The sequence below is a fragment of the Halyomorpha halys genome, unplaced genomic scaffold, assembly GCF_000696795.3.
Source record: "Halyomorpha halys isolate HHAL.00 unplaced genomic scaffold, Hhal_1.1 Scaffold45.1, whole genome shotgun sequence".
Taxonomy (NCBI): domain Eukaryota; kingdom Metazoa; phylum Arthropoda; class Insecta; order Hemiptera; family Pentatomidae; genus Halyomorpha; species Halyomorpha halys.
The window spans coordinates 640933-658457 of record NW_027113993.1 but is presented as its reverse complement, the minus strand read 5'-3'; the positions used below and the strand labels follow the sequence as shown (position 1 = coordinate 658457).

The 17525-nt window shown below is 29.4% G+C and overlaps 2 protein-coding genes and 1 long non-coding RNA gene across 3 annotated transcripts; 2 read left to right on the top strand and 1 right to left on the bottom strand.

Moving 5' to 3' along the window:
• Positions 1-539: 539 nt before the first annotated feature.
• Positions 540-2468, top strand: LOC136796734 (uncharacterized). The gene is made up of 2 exons (XR_010844470.1): positions 540-806; positions 1436-2468. It is a non-coding gene; the product is annotated as an uncharacterized lncRNA (long non-coding RNA).
• A 1672-nt stretch (positions 2469-4140) lies between these two features.
• Prp38 (pre-mRNA processing factor 38) lies at positions 4141-5468 on the bottom strand. Its single transcript, XM_014434189.3, has one exon. The coding sequence runs from the start codon at positions 5271-5273 to the stop codon at positions 4341-4343; it is 933 nt and encodes a 310-aa protein (XP_014289675.1). The 5' UTR covers positions 5274-5468; the 3' UTR covers positions 4141-4340.
• Positions 5469-7318: 1850 nt separating this feature from the next.
• Positions 7319-17525, top strand: Ns1 (Nucleostemin 1; the record flags this gene model as incomplete). The annotated part of the gene is given in 11 exon segments (XM_014434154.3): positions 7319-7465; positions 7561-7665; positions 8168-8469; positions 8660-8795; positions 10863-11117; positions 11429-11516; positions 13322-13508; positions 14670-14812; positions 14931-15147; positions 15232-15385; positions 17393-17525. Coding segments are annotated over 11 exon segments (1698 nt in total). The 5' UTR covers positions 7319-7446.

Below are 17525 nucleotides of genomic sequence, written 5' to 3'. Positions count from 1 at the left end.
TATATATCTAATCTATCTGTGTGTATATATATATATAATAATTTCTATCACGTTTTGGACTATTCTATTGCCAATTTTTAAACAAACAACTCCTAGGAGTATTTGTGATAGTTCATTTAAAATTCTACCTATTTTCAGCTGCTTATTTACTGAAGCTACCTTGGGGCTTTTATACCATAATTTTAGTCTCCTTAAAATACTATGTAAAATCGTCACTATTTCCTTCTTTAATAATATTTCACTTTTATCAACTTAATTCATAACGCAAGACTTCTACTGTCTTGTAGAATAATAATATAATACTAATAGAACAATAATAATAAATAAGAACATGATGACCTCAGTAAATTTTAAATAAACTATCATAAATACTTCCAAGAGTTGTATGCTTAAAAATAGATTTTAATATTTGAAGTGAAGATGACCAATAGATTAGGTCAAAAAGCTATAGAAATATTTATACATAGAATATAATTTTGAAAAGTTGTTATATAATTTTATATTTTAAAAATGTTGGACTTAATATGGTTCATAAATTTTTTTTTTTAGTCTTTGATTGATGTTTAATTATAAATACTTTATTATCAGCCAACGATTTGAAGAGATTCTTACATTCTCTTATCATATCAAGATTAATATAATTCTAAGGACTGGTTGCACCGTAGTTGGAATGCAGTTGTGGCAAAAAAAAATCTATGTTAACCACTGATATTTAGTGGTCAAATATTCTATTTAATTTGTTTTAGTGTCAGGTTATGACTCACAACAATGGGAAAGTACAAATTTTCTCATTGTGTATAAGTAAGGTAAGCATGCCCACTTAATTTGTTGTGTAACAGTTTTGATCTAGTTCCTAAATTTTCAAATAGAATAAACCAGTTCCATTGAAATTCAGTTAAATCAAAATTTGATTTGATTTTATTGTCAGAAAACTATTTCATGTGATATTCTTAGATTTCCTGCCTGATGAAGATTTCAGTTAGGGCTGATATGTTGCAGTTAAGGACAAGAAATGTTATTTGTTGGTAAATATTTTGTTTAACTGATTGTTGAAGTGAAACTTCTTTACTGATGTTCTACAACTCAAGAAAAAAAAAATCATGTAGGAGTAGATTTATTTATGAGACAAAACAGAAGTGGTAGGAGGGGGTGGGGCAACACTGGTCAATTCTAGCATGAAAATTTTTATACTGTAGTAGGAGAGTAGGAACATGAAGTAGCGTAACGACCCCGGCAGTGCCGATCTGATTAAATGAGCTCCTGTAATCTCATAATCCATTAGAATATAACAATTTTTCAGCTAGAATTAAATCAGGAAATGATAGCTCTATTCTAATTATTATTATTGTTCTAGAACTAACATTTTCTGCCTTGAGCTATAAGAAGAAACATATAATCATTGTTAATAAATTTTAGTACATTATTTTATTTTCAGAAGTTGAACTTCTATCAGCCTGTCTCGAGAGTGCCACTAGTTTTTTTGTTTACTTGTACAGTGCAAATGAGAAAAGAGAAGTGATTTTTATTGGCTGTATAACCAACAGTAGGAGGAAAAAATATATTGAAATATAGGTTAAACATTTTAAAAATATGGATTCTGTTTAACCCTAAGTAATAAAAATTCATTTGGAACAGTAATACAATGAATTGACAATTGTTTGATATGTATGAGTGATACTGGATAACTAAAGCCAATACACTTCAGAATGCTCTTTTGAAAAACCAATTTTTATTTAAATTAATTTTAATTCACCCTTAATTTGAGTGAATAAATAAGTTTTGTTTACATGAGATTGTAGTTTGTGCTGGTTCAGGACTACTTTGACCTGTGAAATGGTAAGTGGTTTCATAAGCCTTGTCTACACTGAAAATTAATGATTGAAGCTTTAATGAAATAAAAAAATTATGAGAGTATAAATAAATAAATTTTGTGTTGAGGAAGATGGAAAATAAAACTTGAATGGGACTCCCCATTTGTGTACAAAAAAATAAAACAGCCCTGACTCTTCTGTGTCAGGATATGCTTATTAGCGATTGTAATACAGTCAAAGTATAAAGTACTCAGATGTAATATGGAATTTTAGAATAAACTAGAGTCCAATTCTAATTAATGATTCTGTGAGAACAGACCAGTTTCTCGGAAATCCAAGTCTACGAGCCCATTCTAAAATGTGCAAATGTAACTCTATTGTTTTATTAAATCCTATACATAGACTTATACACTTTTGAAAATGTGTACACTGTAAAAGTAAATATGTAAATGCACCTCGACAAAGTATTGAAAGTGATGAAGATTAAAATTAAGATAGAAATGTTTCTTTAAAAAATTTAATAATTGGCAGACTCAATTTAGAATTGCATTATGAAATTGGCTATTAATTTAAAATAACAATATGATTGTTTCTGAAGATGGCCTGTAAGCTGAAATGTAGAACATATTGTATGTAAATTAAAATTAGTGAAATGAATCTGCCTACAAATTTATCTCCACCTTAAATTTCATGTATTAAAAAAATACAGTTATCTTGACCAATATAACAAACAGGATCACTCAAAGAAAATTTATGGATTGACAAAACTGAATTGATTAATGACCAGGAGATTTTATTTTATAAACTATTGCTTATTAAAGACCGGTTTTTCAATCAGAAGTTGAGATGTTTTTAGACTACACTTACCACCTTGTCTCAAAATAAATTAATCTCTGATTTAACTAAGTTGATAAAACAAATCCAGATCTAGTTTACAACCAGGATGTATGTAAGCTATACAATTCTTAATATTAAAAAATTAATAAATGTTAACAGAAATTGGACTAAGAGAGAGAGAAAGCAAGTGCATGCCTCACATAATAAACTATTCAACATAATTAAAAGTTAATTGTAAGGAGGAAAAAAAACATAAATGCTTAGAAGGATAAATAACAATTCTGAACTTAATTCAGTATCATCTAGGTGAACATATTTAATGTCAGTGTTACCCAACCAAACTTTTTCAAGGACCCTCTCATCCATTTCCAATAATGATAAAGGCCTCCTGAATCCTAAAATCTGTTCCTATAATATAAAACCAATATTTTAAATAAAAGTAATAGTTCTGACAAGAGCTCTTTTGGTGATAACACTGAAGACTCGAACTATGGTTTCCTGTTCGAGTACAAACTAATTTGATCCAAGTTACGCATAAAAGAAGATAAAGGAAAATGTCAGTACTTCTTGACCTGTTTTGAAATAAAACAAGGTATCTACTGTACTTATCATGTTTTACAGCCTTTTCATCATTTAACCAACTTAAAAATATTAATAAGATATTTAAAATAACTGATCATTTAACCTACTTAACCAAAGGAAATTTTTAACTTTCATTTCTTCAACTATAAATGGACTTGGTAAAACATATAAATAATGTATAATTTCGAATCAAAGTATAAATGTTTTGTTGTATGCCACAGATAATAATTTTTGTTAAGGTGAACATGGTATTACTGTTTTACACCCATTAAATTTGTCATGATCTACTGTTGTGAAAGCATTGTCTCACTATGTTTGTGTGATTGATGGTAGAACACATATTGGCAGTGAAGCTACTGTCACGTTAAAACACATTTACATGATAACAAAAACCTCGAATCAAACTAAATCTCAGATATCATGTTTTGTAATAGAGTGCCTCAAATATTGTAAAACAGGGTACCTCAAAGTACTCCTCCTCCCCCTATATTATTTGTTTTAATATCCACAAACAAATGTTAGTATCTAAAAAAGTTTTAATTCCAATGCACTCAAAATAATTGTGTAATATAATTTTGTGATTTTTGTTGCAGCTAAGTGCCAAATATCTTAAAAATGACAATCAATTTCCTACAAGTTTTCATTTTATCAATTACCATGTTTTATGACCAAATGCCTCATTTAAATACAGGCCTTAGTATTTTGTAACAAAAATGTAGCAAATCAGCCAGGTTTGAGAAACTTAAAAGTCGCAAATCTGTTATGTCTTTTGCCTTAAAGAATATGTCAAATGGAAATTGACTGTGTGAGGGTAAAGTGATCCTTATTATAAGCAAGAGCTTAACAAATATGCATAATTTAATTTATATTTGTAAAAATAATTTCCCAATGATATCTATATCCTGCAGACACAAGAATAGTCTTTAAAATAAATTTCTTAATCTGTTAAAATAAACAGTTATTCACAATATTTACATGGTTTCTAAGTGAAAATATCTAGAAAGCTAGGTTTAAGAACTAGAGTGACAATATTAGTTTTAAATAGATAAATAAACAACTTTAGGTATAAAATATATATTTACAAAAAACACAAATTTACTAAAACACAGTTTAACCATACACATTTTTATTTCTATGATCTCTGTCCCTTCTTCTATCATCCCTTTCATGGCGGTCATGATCCCTTCTTGACTTTGTCCTTTCTTCTTTTCTTTCTCTCCGCTCTCTTCTTTCTGGTGTTCTTGATCGATGCCTCCTTTCCCTACTTCTACTCCTTTCCCTATGCTTCTCCCGTTCTCTATCTGCACGAACCTTTTCCCTTTCACGTTCCCTTTCTCTTTCTCTATCTCTGTGCTTTCGATCTCTTTCTTTACTCCTGTCTCTTTCCTTTCTTTGGGGTGATCTTTTTCTATCTTCTCTCTTTGTAGGTTTTTCAGGGGGTAATTCATCTTCATCACCGGAGGTTTCCATGTTATCATCTGCATCATCATCTAATGCAGAAATCCTTGGTTCAAGCTCATTAGCTTCTTCTAATACATGTCTCTTCTGCATTCTTGGTAAAATAATATCAAACATTCTTTCTTCATGTAAAAGAGAATCAATAAACTCATCCATATGAACCAATACAAATTCACCTTGACGTGTTTGATGCCTCAGTTTTCTGCTGTCATTTAAAAGTGGTTCTAAATACTTATAGCATTCTATTGAAGAGCCAACCAGTCTCATATACAATGCACCCAAGGCACGAACATATTTGAATTCTTCATTCTTGATAAACTCAACTACAATATCCTTTTCAGGCTGAATTTGTAACATTTTCAAAGTTAAGCACAAAAATGGTGTCGGTTTGATGTTACCTCCATAAATACCCCCTATGTATCTCAACTCCATTGCTTTATCAACGATTAGCTCTGCTGAAAGGGCAAAACACTCTTCTTTCCAGTATTTACATTCATAAATTCGAGATCTTATAATTTTCTCGATCAAAAATTGTGGGTTTGTACCTCGTATAGATTTGGCATCCTTCACTGTACGGTTAGCCATTTTAATTTTACTTTTTATATATCACTAGAAAGTAAACTTTAAAAGCAAAAACTCAGACATCACTAAACTACAGCACATGTACACAAACACCAAAACAACTTTTAAAACTACCTGCAACCTCCCCCGTCAAATCAATGCACCTGAAGCTGTTCCAAGAGGCAGTCTGTGAACTAGTGACGCCATAGTGAAACCGAGTTCTGGATTGATATACTGCGCATGATCGAGTGTTACCCAGTCTGGACTGGGTAGACATTTGGAACGCTCCCCGCTTCCCTATTCTCGGACTGCTAAGTTACGAATACGAGTTTATTACTCATTTCTTAGGTTATCCTTTATCATTGTCTGGGACTGTTTCATATTAAATCTATTTGTAGGAAAGTTTATTAAAAACTATCTCTTTAGTTTAAATCTGTTATAAAACAGTTAGAGCAACAATTTTCTTAATTTTAATGTTTTAAAAAGCTGTATATTTGGGAATTAACTTATAGTAAATGTTGTAATTAATAACTTTTTCAGTAATTTACTTTCAGTACTTCGTTCTTACGATGCACTACTAGTAAAAAGATTTGCCAATTTTTTTTTTTTTTTTTTATTAGAATCTATATAAAGAATATATATAAATATGGTTATATATAATACATATAAAATATGAATAGTCCTTATACAACCTCAATATGAGTACGATATTGAAACAATGTAGACAGACAGACATATCAAAGTGCAGTAAAAGATTTTTTGGAGTGAAAAAAAGTTCATATTAGTTTTTACCACACCAAGAAACGATTAAATAAGATTTAAAATAAAAAATAACTAAACGGAAAATAAACTTTTTGGGCCCAAAATATTCCCTTTAAATTATATTGACAAAAAATAAAAAAATAACTTCAATTTGACTCAACCAATCTTCACGAAACTGTATTTAAGGTGATTTAGGGCTCTGTTTCTTCTCCAACAAAAGGCAAAGGCCAGATCTAATTAAAGAAATCAGAACCGGATATATAAAATAAAATGTTTGAAAAGTTTTCCTTTATTTAAAAATAATATTTGGACCTTATAAGGTAGTATAAAATTGAATCTAAATTTTGCTAATGTAGCTTAATAGATCAGACACAACTTTCCAACAGTTGTATTAACATTGGAATTGGATAAAATGTATAGTTATGAACGATTGTATGAACAATAGTCAGCAGAAAGAAAAAAAAACTTCTCCAAATGAAAAATTTCTAATTTTTAATTTCTTTGAAAAATAATATTTAAAGTTCCAGACGACAATATAAACGAAAATGATTACCTTTTCCATATAACAATTCTTTTTTTAACCTACTTTACTAAAACTCCTCATTAGGTTTTTTTTTTCTTTTTAATTTTTATTAAATAAAAATTCATTAAATAGAACCACTAATATTTATTTCTTATTCTTTAGAAAGATACAATTTACAAGCTATAACATTCTTTGAAAACTTCTGAAATTTATAACCCCCAATTTTATTAATCCATTCTGTACAATTATTTATTTTATGTCATTCTGTTTTATTTTTTTTTACATTTGCTGTATTCATTGGTTGTTATCTTGTTCTGTTCTTAGCCCTGATGAAGGCTAGAAATTCTGGCCGAAATGTTGGCACAATTAAATTCGTTACTTCAACTTATTTGTGTTTTAATTTGAACCGCACCCCCCAACCATCATCTCGTGTAAGTCATCCACGGTCAACTATCTCTCCTGATTACAGCCCCAAGCAGCCCCCCCCCACCAACTCAAATGTCCGGTTTGCTGGAGTCAAAACGTTTTGACAGTTTGCAAACGGTTCCGATCTTAGAGTTCGGTCCCTTGGAACAGTCAGAGAAACGGCGCTGGCTTCCATGGAACGCCAAAACGGTACTGGGCATGCTCCTGACAGTTGAACCTTCATTTATAAATTACACTCTTTCTTGATAAACTCAGTATTTGTATTTTAATTCAAACCATAATAACTTTTCATTGATTAAGGTTGAAATACGCTAAGACATCAACTAAAAGAGTGTTTTCCATCAAAAGTTATAGGACTGTTTATATAAGATTAGTGTGGCATTGGATGTATAACAGTCAGTACCTCCCTATTAACCCTTCTGTATACCATGTGGTTTGTGTTATATTAAAAATTCGTGTTATCTATTTAGCAAATACTGAGAAGTCATGGCAAAATTGTGTTTAAGTATGCATTCCAATTAGTATTTCTATCATGTTCACCATTTATTATATAGTAAATTAATATAGTATTTATATTTTTGAATTATTTTTATCTTCTAGAAAAGAAGAGCAAGCGGGTACCAGCGAGACTGCGGTATAAAATAGAGAAAAAGGTTCGTGACCATAATAGAAAAGTTCGCAAGGAGACAAAGAAACAGCCGAAATGTAAGTACAAGAGTTTTTTTCAGTCATAAATCATGAGTGATTATTAATTTTTGTTATTTCAAAATGACATTTTTAGATGCAATATCTCTTTTATTTTCGAACTAAACTTTTTCCTTGTATATTACTATAAAAGAATCTACTTTCTTTAGTATTTGTAGTTATAAAATTGTGCTGTCAATGTCAGTGTTATTAGTACTGATGGGGGCGAGGGTATTAGTCCAGCAAGTGTCATGTAGTATTATATTTTACATATATGATGGAATACAATTAAAATGCTGGAATTTAGATTTGACATTTATTTGTATTATTCTAAAAATAAAATATTACAATCTGAAATACAGAATATATGTAAATTACAGTTATTCAGATTGAGTAAAAAGTAGTACAAATAAAATAATAATTGTATAACTTGTAAAATAGAGGTTGGTCCACCATTAGGTGTACAGGGAGTACCCTCCTAGTTAGCATTAATTATTAATTTATAATGTTTTTTTTATTTTAGCACACAAGCCCAAAGTTATTCATGTGCCTCAAGATTGTCCTTTTAGAGATGACATACTAAAAGAAGTTGAAGATTTAAAAAGGAAAAAAGAAGAAGAAAAACTTAAGCAAAAAGCGATATGGAAAGAGGAAAGAGAAAAAATGAAGCGTTTGGAAAAAGAAGCTGGTGGCTTAGAAGGTTTGGTGGCATCTGCCGAAATGAAACAAAAAGTCCATGAAGCATTTGAACCTAAGGATGATGAAAAGCCATTTCTTATTAAGAAGGAGGGGTCATTAAAGGCTTATTATCGGGAATTTAGAAAGGTATATTTCGAATAACTATGTTTGTTTTTTTTTGTTTTTTTTTCGGCCAAATAATAACTATGTTATAATTGTTTATTTATAATTTCAGTAAGAGGTTATAAAATACACATTTAAGGATAATGTTTAAATTAAGAGATTTGAATCCACTTTAATGAAATATTATTTTCATGATTAGTGATGTGTTTTATAGGTTGTTCAAGCTGCTGATATTATTTTGGAAGTGGTTGATGCTAGAGATCCAATTGGTACTCGATGTAAACAAGTAGAAGAGGCAGTTCAGGAAACAGGAGGCAAGAAAAGGCTTGTAATTGTTGTGAATAAAGCTGGTAAGTTTAACGAAAATTTATCACTTAAAAATATGTTGTTACATACCTATGTAAAAACAACAATAATTACTTAAAGGGCTAAAAAACTCAAAAAAACACGGAGAAATATTAACAACATTAATTAATTCAGATTAGCTATAGATAAAGACAGATTTAGAATTTACTTTGTTGCCTTAACATTAATGGGAAGACTGAGTTTGCATGTCTCTAACCAAGGAATCATAATTAGGTATATATCCTGACAAAGTTAACAATAATGAGTCCATGCATTGCAACCGGTGACAAGTATAACATTAAATCAAAATATATTGTGCTGTGGCGGAGGTCACAGTATTAAGCTGTTAGAATTCTAGGAATTTATGACCTTTGCAAATTCCCAGAATGCATTAAACTATTGCTAGAAAGTTTTGTCATCTACAGTCTCTTTGAAGTTCGTAGTACACGGAATTCCGCCACAGGTATTGCGTGCGATCGACGATTGACCAAAATTGGGCTCGCGATCGACTTGTTGGCCACCCCTGCTAAACAGGAATGAGTAAACTGATTATTTTCAAAGTATCCTTAAAAGTTAATTTGAATTATAGATAAAATTTTTATCCCCATAATTGTTTTAAGCATCAATTAATTACAGATGAACAACTATAATTATATCCTAATTCAATTTCAAATTAATAATTAGATATAATACATAACTCCAAGACAGTTCAGCATATACCATCATAATATATATCTATTTATATATATTTAAACTTATTGTTTCTATAAAAAGAAAACGACATGATATATTAGAGTGCTACCTTAGCACAGCTATGGTTTTTCTTCATTTGTTAATAATTTGATTGGTTGCAATATGTTGCAATGCTCTAAGCTTATTGATTCACAAAGAAGGTTGAGGTTTACAGAGGCCAATTGTCTACCAGGACAAAATATCAGAGGCCATGGTGGATATTTCCTTACCTTGGAGCTTTTTTCTTAACATTTTATTATTTGGTTAAGTAATTAGGTTAGTTTAATAATTATCCTTACTATTCTTAATGGTTATTAATTAAGCAAGAAAGACAATTAAAATTATTGAATTTATGAAATTAGCAATTCATTACTTAAATCTTTTATTTTGTCCAAGGTATGCTCCTATCCGTTATCTTTAATACCAGGAAACTTTTTTAGTTTTTCATTTATAACTATAAAACTTTGGATTTTACGAAGATACAAATTCACATTCTGTACAAAATTAACACAATCAACATTTTCTACAAAATTTGTACATTAGATTAAATTTTCAGCTTATTTGCAATGCTGCTTGAGCTTGCTATAAAAGTAGTCAAGACATAGTGTTCGAAAAGAGTGTTATCAGGAAAAATCAAAGAATTTTTTTTTATTCACCAAACACAAAAATGTAAGAACCCAATACATTTGTTATATTCTAGTTACAATTTAAGAGTAAATATAAATATCTTAGCATCCTAGGTACAATCCATCATACTTTCCAAAGTACGGTTTCACGACCACCTGATATTTTCATCAGAAAAAAATTTATGTTACCAAGAAGCAGGAATCATTGCTACTTATCGTAAACAATTAATTACTACATGGAATAAGCTTTTCATATTGTAGAAAAATTATGCCCCAAAGTCTGGAACTGATGAAAATGAAGACTCCTGAAACTGCAATGCGTGCCTCTATAAAATATAATCATTTATAACTCTGAAAACCATAACCAATAATGAGTGGAAACTAGTGGATCAGTATTTTCTGTTGCTGAGATTACAAGTAATAGAAAAATTAAATTTTCATCACTCCCTAACACTTTAGGAAGAGGAATTTTTCAAGATAGGAATTTCTCATCCTATGTGAGAGAATCTCCCCTACAGTGTCCCTTATTTTAGTATGGTGATTATGCTGTTTAGGAAGCATTTCAGATAATTTAAATTAATTGAACTATACATCATCATACAATTCCTGCTATTCCTTAATAAGAATTGAAAACTTTATAACCATAATACTCCTCATGTTCAAAATTATGTTTGTAACTCATCAGTATTTGATCTTTTTTCTTTAATTTTTCAGATCTGATTCCTCGTGACATGTTAGATAAGTGGCTCAAATACTTAAGAGGTTCTTTCCCTACGGTCCCATTCAAAGCGAGTACTCAGTCACAGCGGGGGAGACTTGGTAGGAAGATGCTGTCTAAATCAAAGCACCGAAAAGCACAGCAGAACATCAAAGTTTCATCTTGTGTTGGAGCAGAGCTACTTATGTCGCTTCTTGGAAACTACTGTAGAAATAAAAATATCAAGACTGCAATTACCGTTGGTGTTGTAGGTAATGGATGTTTATTTCAAAATCATGCCTTATTCAAAACCTAGTTAAACATATTTAGTAGTCCCCACAAGAAAAAATAACCTATATTTAAAAAGTAGAGGAGGTATAATAAGAAAAACATACTTTGACCCTTACATTATATTGAAAGTTAATTAAGCTCTTGATAAAAATATTTTATTGGTTATGATTGAAACTATAATGTGTTTTTTAAGGGAAAAAGTTATTGTGCATAGAAAATAGGTAAAATTTGTCCTATACGTAATTTTTAATTGTGAGAATTTGTCATGTACATTTTGTGTTTATATTTTCAGGCCTTCCCAATGTTGGTAAAAGCAGTATCATTAACAGTTTAAAGAGAAATCGAGCATGTAATGTTGGTGCTACTCCAGGTGTTACAAGGTAATGAATACTTTGATTTTTCTATTCATTTGTAATATTTGTGCATAAGTAGGAAATAGGAAATATCTGTTTTATCCTTATAATAGAAAGCAGGAAGACCAAAGTTTTCTTGAGTTTAGGGAAGAAAATTTCATAAAGAGGTTTTATACTTTTCCCATAATGAGATAAAATAACTAGAATTTTCTTGTTTAGAGAAAAATATAATTTATTATTTGTAAAAAATCTAATAATAAAACTTGGTATTGCAGACTACAGATGAGATGCAACTTGCTATTTGCTATTGTTCATTATTTATTAATCAACTTCCAGATTTGTCTTCTATATATTATTGTTTTGATTAGAGGCTGGATTTTGAAGCTTTAAAAAATTAACATGTGCAAAATTATGCAATAAAAACTGAAAATGTGTAAAATTGTATGTAAAACACCCAAATCCTAAAAAATCATCATTATTGTTTAATTTATAATTAAAATACACGAAATGCTTATCCAACTTTGAATCAAATTAAACTTGTTGAATACTCACGATTAAAAAAAAATGAAATACAAAATTACCTCTGACCACTATAAAGTTTGACAGAATAATGAAAGATGAAAATTAAAAACAGTAACAATGAAATTTATTCTAAAGACTTTTTTCATAGTTGCCCGAGGCCACTGGTTAATATGAATCCAAGATTAATTTTCCCCTGTGTATACTTGCTCTTTTTTTTTCTTCATTTTAACCCATAAATTTAATAAGGAAAAAGTAGTAAAATAAATAAACCCTGTCATACATACGTTTATGTGTATAATGTGGGAAATTTGGTTTGAACTTTCAAGTTTATCTTCTGAAAACAGAAATAATCTAATTTAGGTTACAAAGTGAAAAATATATAATATTGTGTAACAAAATTCATAATTTATTTACATTTATTTCAAAAAGGACAAAACTTACAATATTAAATTTTAATATATTATTCCATAGATCGTGGTGAGTCAGATACATAATAAGTTTAAAGTATGATACCCTATATAGTAAAATATAAAAAAAACATAGACATCTGGTCTCTAGTTATTTAATTATACAGATTTTCTAACTCTCCCTATTACTACGAAGAAATTTCACTGTAGTTACCTTGCCAAACTAGAACTAGTGGCCAAGATAACAATAATTGATCTTATATCATGAATTATTTAACTAATTATAATTGTTAGTTTCATAAAATTATTTTCTTGACTATTTCATGAATTGCTTTCAAATTTGTAAATGATTGTATAGTTTAACTCAAAAAATGGATGAAAATGTGGGGGGGGAAAAAACCCTCAAAATTTTGTAAAATTTTTAGTGAGGTTTGAATGAATTTGAGGTTAAGGAACAAAAAAGATGTAATTTTACAAAAATCCTGTTTCTAGTTTTGGTACTCGTTTAATTTTGTTTTTTTGACTACTAAGAAAAATTTCCTCATTTCTTACCATTTACTTTATTATGCCTTGTGTATTCATATACATTAGAAATGTTAATCTAAAAGGTTGGCTGATCTTGGTTGTTAGTCTTTCGTTATCAATCTTCAATTTTTTGGTTGTGTACCATTATGTCATAAAATTGATTTATGGCAACTTGACTAAAGTTTGCTTTATTTTTTAACTTAGCTATTACGATGATGATATAATTTTGTATTTTTATATTAAAATAATATTCGGTTCTGCTTCTGTTAGATCTAAAATAAGTTCTAAAACATACCATATTTCTAAAGTTTTGTAATTCTAAATAGTTAGGAATTTCCTTTAATGACTTAAAATATTACTTATAGTCAATCTTTTCAGGTTAATGCAGGAGGTTCAATTGGATTCAAAAATTAAGTTACTTGACAGTCCTGGTCTGGTTTTTGCTAAAGAAGCCGGATCAGAGACAGATGCAGTCGTTTCCTTAAGGAATGCTGTCAAAGTTGAAGCTATAGCCGATCCGTTTGTTCCTGCTACTGCAATCTTACAGAGGGTTACAAAAGACCAGGTAATTAATGGTTATAAGACAAAAAAAAATTATTATTATTATAAAACCAACAATTATTTTGGAAAATTTGCTTTTCATAAAAAATTATTCCTTAAATCAATTTATATATATAAAGTATTCATCAGTTCAAGAGTTCTCAACCCTCTTGGATCTTTGCCTCTGTTTAACCAATTCAGTGCTCGGGACATTTCACATTTTTAACCCTGAACAGCCACCAGTGACATTTATTTTATTTTTATTTTTTTCAAATTACTTTCTAAAACTCCAGAAAAATAATAAATAATGGGATAAAACTTTATTTACATTTAAGTTTTGAAGTTATATTAAAAGAAATTTCATTATAATAATTTAGAATTTGAAATTTCATATGTTAAATGTATCTGTATTGTATTTAAAATGTTTCTTTCATTGAATCACTTGTATTATATTTTAAATGCAATAAATCAATTAGTCCTAACGAGATGAATAATTTTATCACCATTATGGTTTCACGAGCTGGGAGATACATGAAGAAATAAAAGAGTAATGTAACTCAAAAAACAACTATTTTTTACAAACAATAAGTTATTTATATTATATTTTTCTGCTTTATAATAAATATATGCAACTAAAAAATATTGTAAGAAATATAGAAAAACATTAAATTCTACTGTTGTAAAATATCAAGTGGGGCTTTTTTAAAAATAATAATAAATCATTACTTTGATTTTTGAAGAAAAAAAATAATAAATTATAATTAATTTTTCTCAAATGGACAACACAAATTCATCAAAGATAGTTTAAGGAAAAATGTAATGTAATTTCATAAGTATATTTCTGTTTTTACAAGTATGGTAAAAAAACAAGGTTAATATTTTTTAGCCCCTTTTTTAATTAAAAAATAATAGTATGTTACATTACTGCTGGCTCAATTTTGAGTGAAAAGCATAATTTAGGTGATGCTGGGGCAATTTTTATCAAAAAAGTAGTCAACGAAAATGCTACAATTCCGGCCAAAGCATAAGGCTCACAAGATTTTAACTGTTACATTCTTATCATTGGGTTGAATAACTACAAAATTCTATTAAGACTAAAAGGTCAAAAATGACATCTCATTGGTCAACATGGTTCACCAGTTAAAATTTTAGTGAAAAAATTAAAACTGCTACATTTTTGTTGTAGATGATGCAGCAGTATGGAATTGGAGATTATGACACTCCTGAAGAATTCTTTGCTACTAAGGCAAAGAGGCAGGGGAAATATAAAAAAGGTGGAGTTGTAGATTTAGAAGCTGCTGCCAGGGGTTTGATTGAAGATTGGAATAGGTACATGTGATAAATTAATTTAAAATGTTAATCAGCTTTATATTTAGGTATCGTACAATCATCTATCTACTCATCATAATTAAATTTTTATTTTAGATATGAATTTGGTAATTTTCAGAGGGCGCATTCGTTATTACACAGAGCCACCTACTGAGAAAGAGTGTCATATAAGTAGTGTAATTGTTGACAAAATGGCTAAAGAATTTGATTATAAAGCATTGGAAAGAATGGAGGTGGAAATGATGAATGAATTAGAATCTGAAGCTGCCAAAGGTCCTCTCGGAAAGCTTGAAACTACTGGTATTGCTGAAGCCATGGATCAAGACCAAAACCCAGTAAGAATTAACGATTTTAACTAGAAAATATGATTTGAAAATTTATATGATTGTCAATTTTATTTTATTGTTTATTATTTCTAGAATGAAAATATTAAGGTTGTGGGTAAAGAAAATAGGAAAAGAAAACACACGGAGACTAAACAGGATAAAGAGGAAACAAATCTTGTACCAACTTCTAACAAAAAGTTACAGAAGACATTGGCTAAGAAGAGGAGGAAAGAAAGCAACAGGAGAGGTTCGGTGATGATATTTTTGCTAAATAATTAAAATGTGGAATAAATAAATTTAAAAACAAATGTTTTGTCGTCCTCTTATATTATGTTCGAAACTTTACTTAATTTTAATGTAAATTTAATATATTCCATACTTTTCTTTCCTTTTTTTTGTTTTAATTTGACTTAATTTTATTCTAAGAATTGGAGATGGATCTTTTTGGATGTTGAAGTCTTTTACCCAAATCATTTAAATCATTTTTTCAGAAAATATAAGTCCTTTCGAAATAAATCCCTTTTGAGGCATATTGGCCTTGCAGATACTGTTATTAATGTGATATTCAATATTTACCATTTATCACTTAAAATAAGACATGGACTAATTTTGAATTACAAAAATATTTATTACTTGTATTTGTTTCTCCTGAAAAAAAAACTTTCAAATATTTTGAATATGGTATTATTTAGTTTATCTATTGATTATTCGTTATTTTAAGTGTTTGAATTAAAAAATAAATTTGTTTTATGGATGGATTTTTATTTGAGAATATATTTTTAATTTATCAATAAGATTTAAAAATATGTTTATTAAATCATATTTATTTAATTATTTTATTTTACGTATAATTTTAAAGAATTATTTAAAATAAGTATTTTGGAATTGAGTGAACTACTGAAGCACCGAAACAGTCAGACAATAGTTCCTTACCTAAGGAATTCTATTAATTCTCTCTCCAGAACCTTACTACTCATTATGATTATGTATTGATCAAAAATAACTAGATAGTAAATAATTTAAATAAAAAAATAGTTGTACAACTTGCCTTGCCTTATTTGTCAATATTTCTTACTTGTGTATTGAGATAATTTTTAATAGTCTTATAAACTTTTTGCAGTTTTGAACTAGCAGGATTTTGTTTGTCTATAGCCTGTTTACATCTTTACATATTTTAGCCTATTCAAAAACTTTAATATGTTTGGATATAGTGTGCAGTTCCCTAATAGAGAAAAGTAGGTAGCTACTCATGTGATCGCAGAGTGTAAACTAGCTACTACAGCCTTCAGTTAAGAGAAGTAATGCAAGGTCAATAACCCTTCAAAGTTCATATGTCGTAGTCCACTGTGTTATCCGGACTGTCAGAATCTTCATTAGGAGGCTTCTTTACAGTCGAGGCCATTTGTTATAAGAGAGTTTATAAGCTCAATTAGCTGTGTTAGATACTTCTGTTAAATAAGGTCTTTCTTCCCCTTTTCATTTACTTAGTGTTATCATATATGTAACTTCTCCTATCTAGTCATTTCTGATATACCATGGGAGAGGAGAAGTATTGACAGGTCGCCACCCTATTTTATCACTATAAAGTGGAAGAGTTTCATTTCATGGAACTGCTACGAAATAAAAATCAAACTGCACAGGATAGAATTGTACTGATGCAGCTGCAGACATGAGATTGCTAAGGGTCACCTGAGCTATCATCCAGTACCATTTGAAATGTGAGTAGCATCTGGCTGAGGATGTTATTCTTACTTGGTTCTGATTCTAAGACCTGTGGAAACTCTTTCCCCCCGCTATTGATCCGCACCCTGAGCATTCTACTGTATTTTTCAGTTTAAATCTATGCTGTTAAGCTTGAATGTCCTATAAGCTACCCTGGGTTCGATATAGTGAACTAGCTTGTGGGTCCACATCCCGATCGATACCATAATCATAGAGTTGCCATCCGTCAACTGACTCCTTTCTATGGCTCTGGGGATGTGGTTGACTCAATTAACAAATGCTTCCTCTCTTCTATAATCAGCTCTATTGGTAGCATCATCGCACATTATGATCCATACAAAATCTGAGATGTGATTTTGTGGTATGTGTAATACATAATATGTAATAAATAAAGCCTTTAAAAAATGAGTGTCTATAAATTACATTATTAATTATGGTGGCAGAAACTGGCACACGCCTAAAAAAAGTCTTTTAATGTATTAATATTATTCTATTTTCATTACCATACTTATAACCACTGTTATTTTTTCAGAGAAAGAAACTACAAATTTAGCTGGAGTCTTGGAGAAAATCAGCATGGATAATGATGATTATAACTTTGAAGAAGCATTTAATTTATCATAATCATTGTTGTATATATGTTACTGTGTATATATATATTTTAA

Coding starts and splice junctions, on each gene's coding strand:
- Prp38 (XM_014434189.3), bottom strand. CDS start 5,273: ATGGCTAACCGTACAGTGAAGGATGCCAAATCTATACGAGGTACAAAC.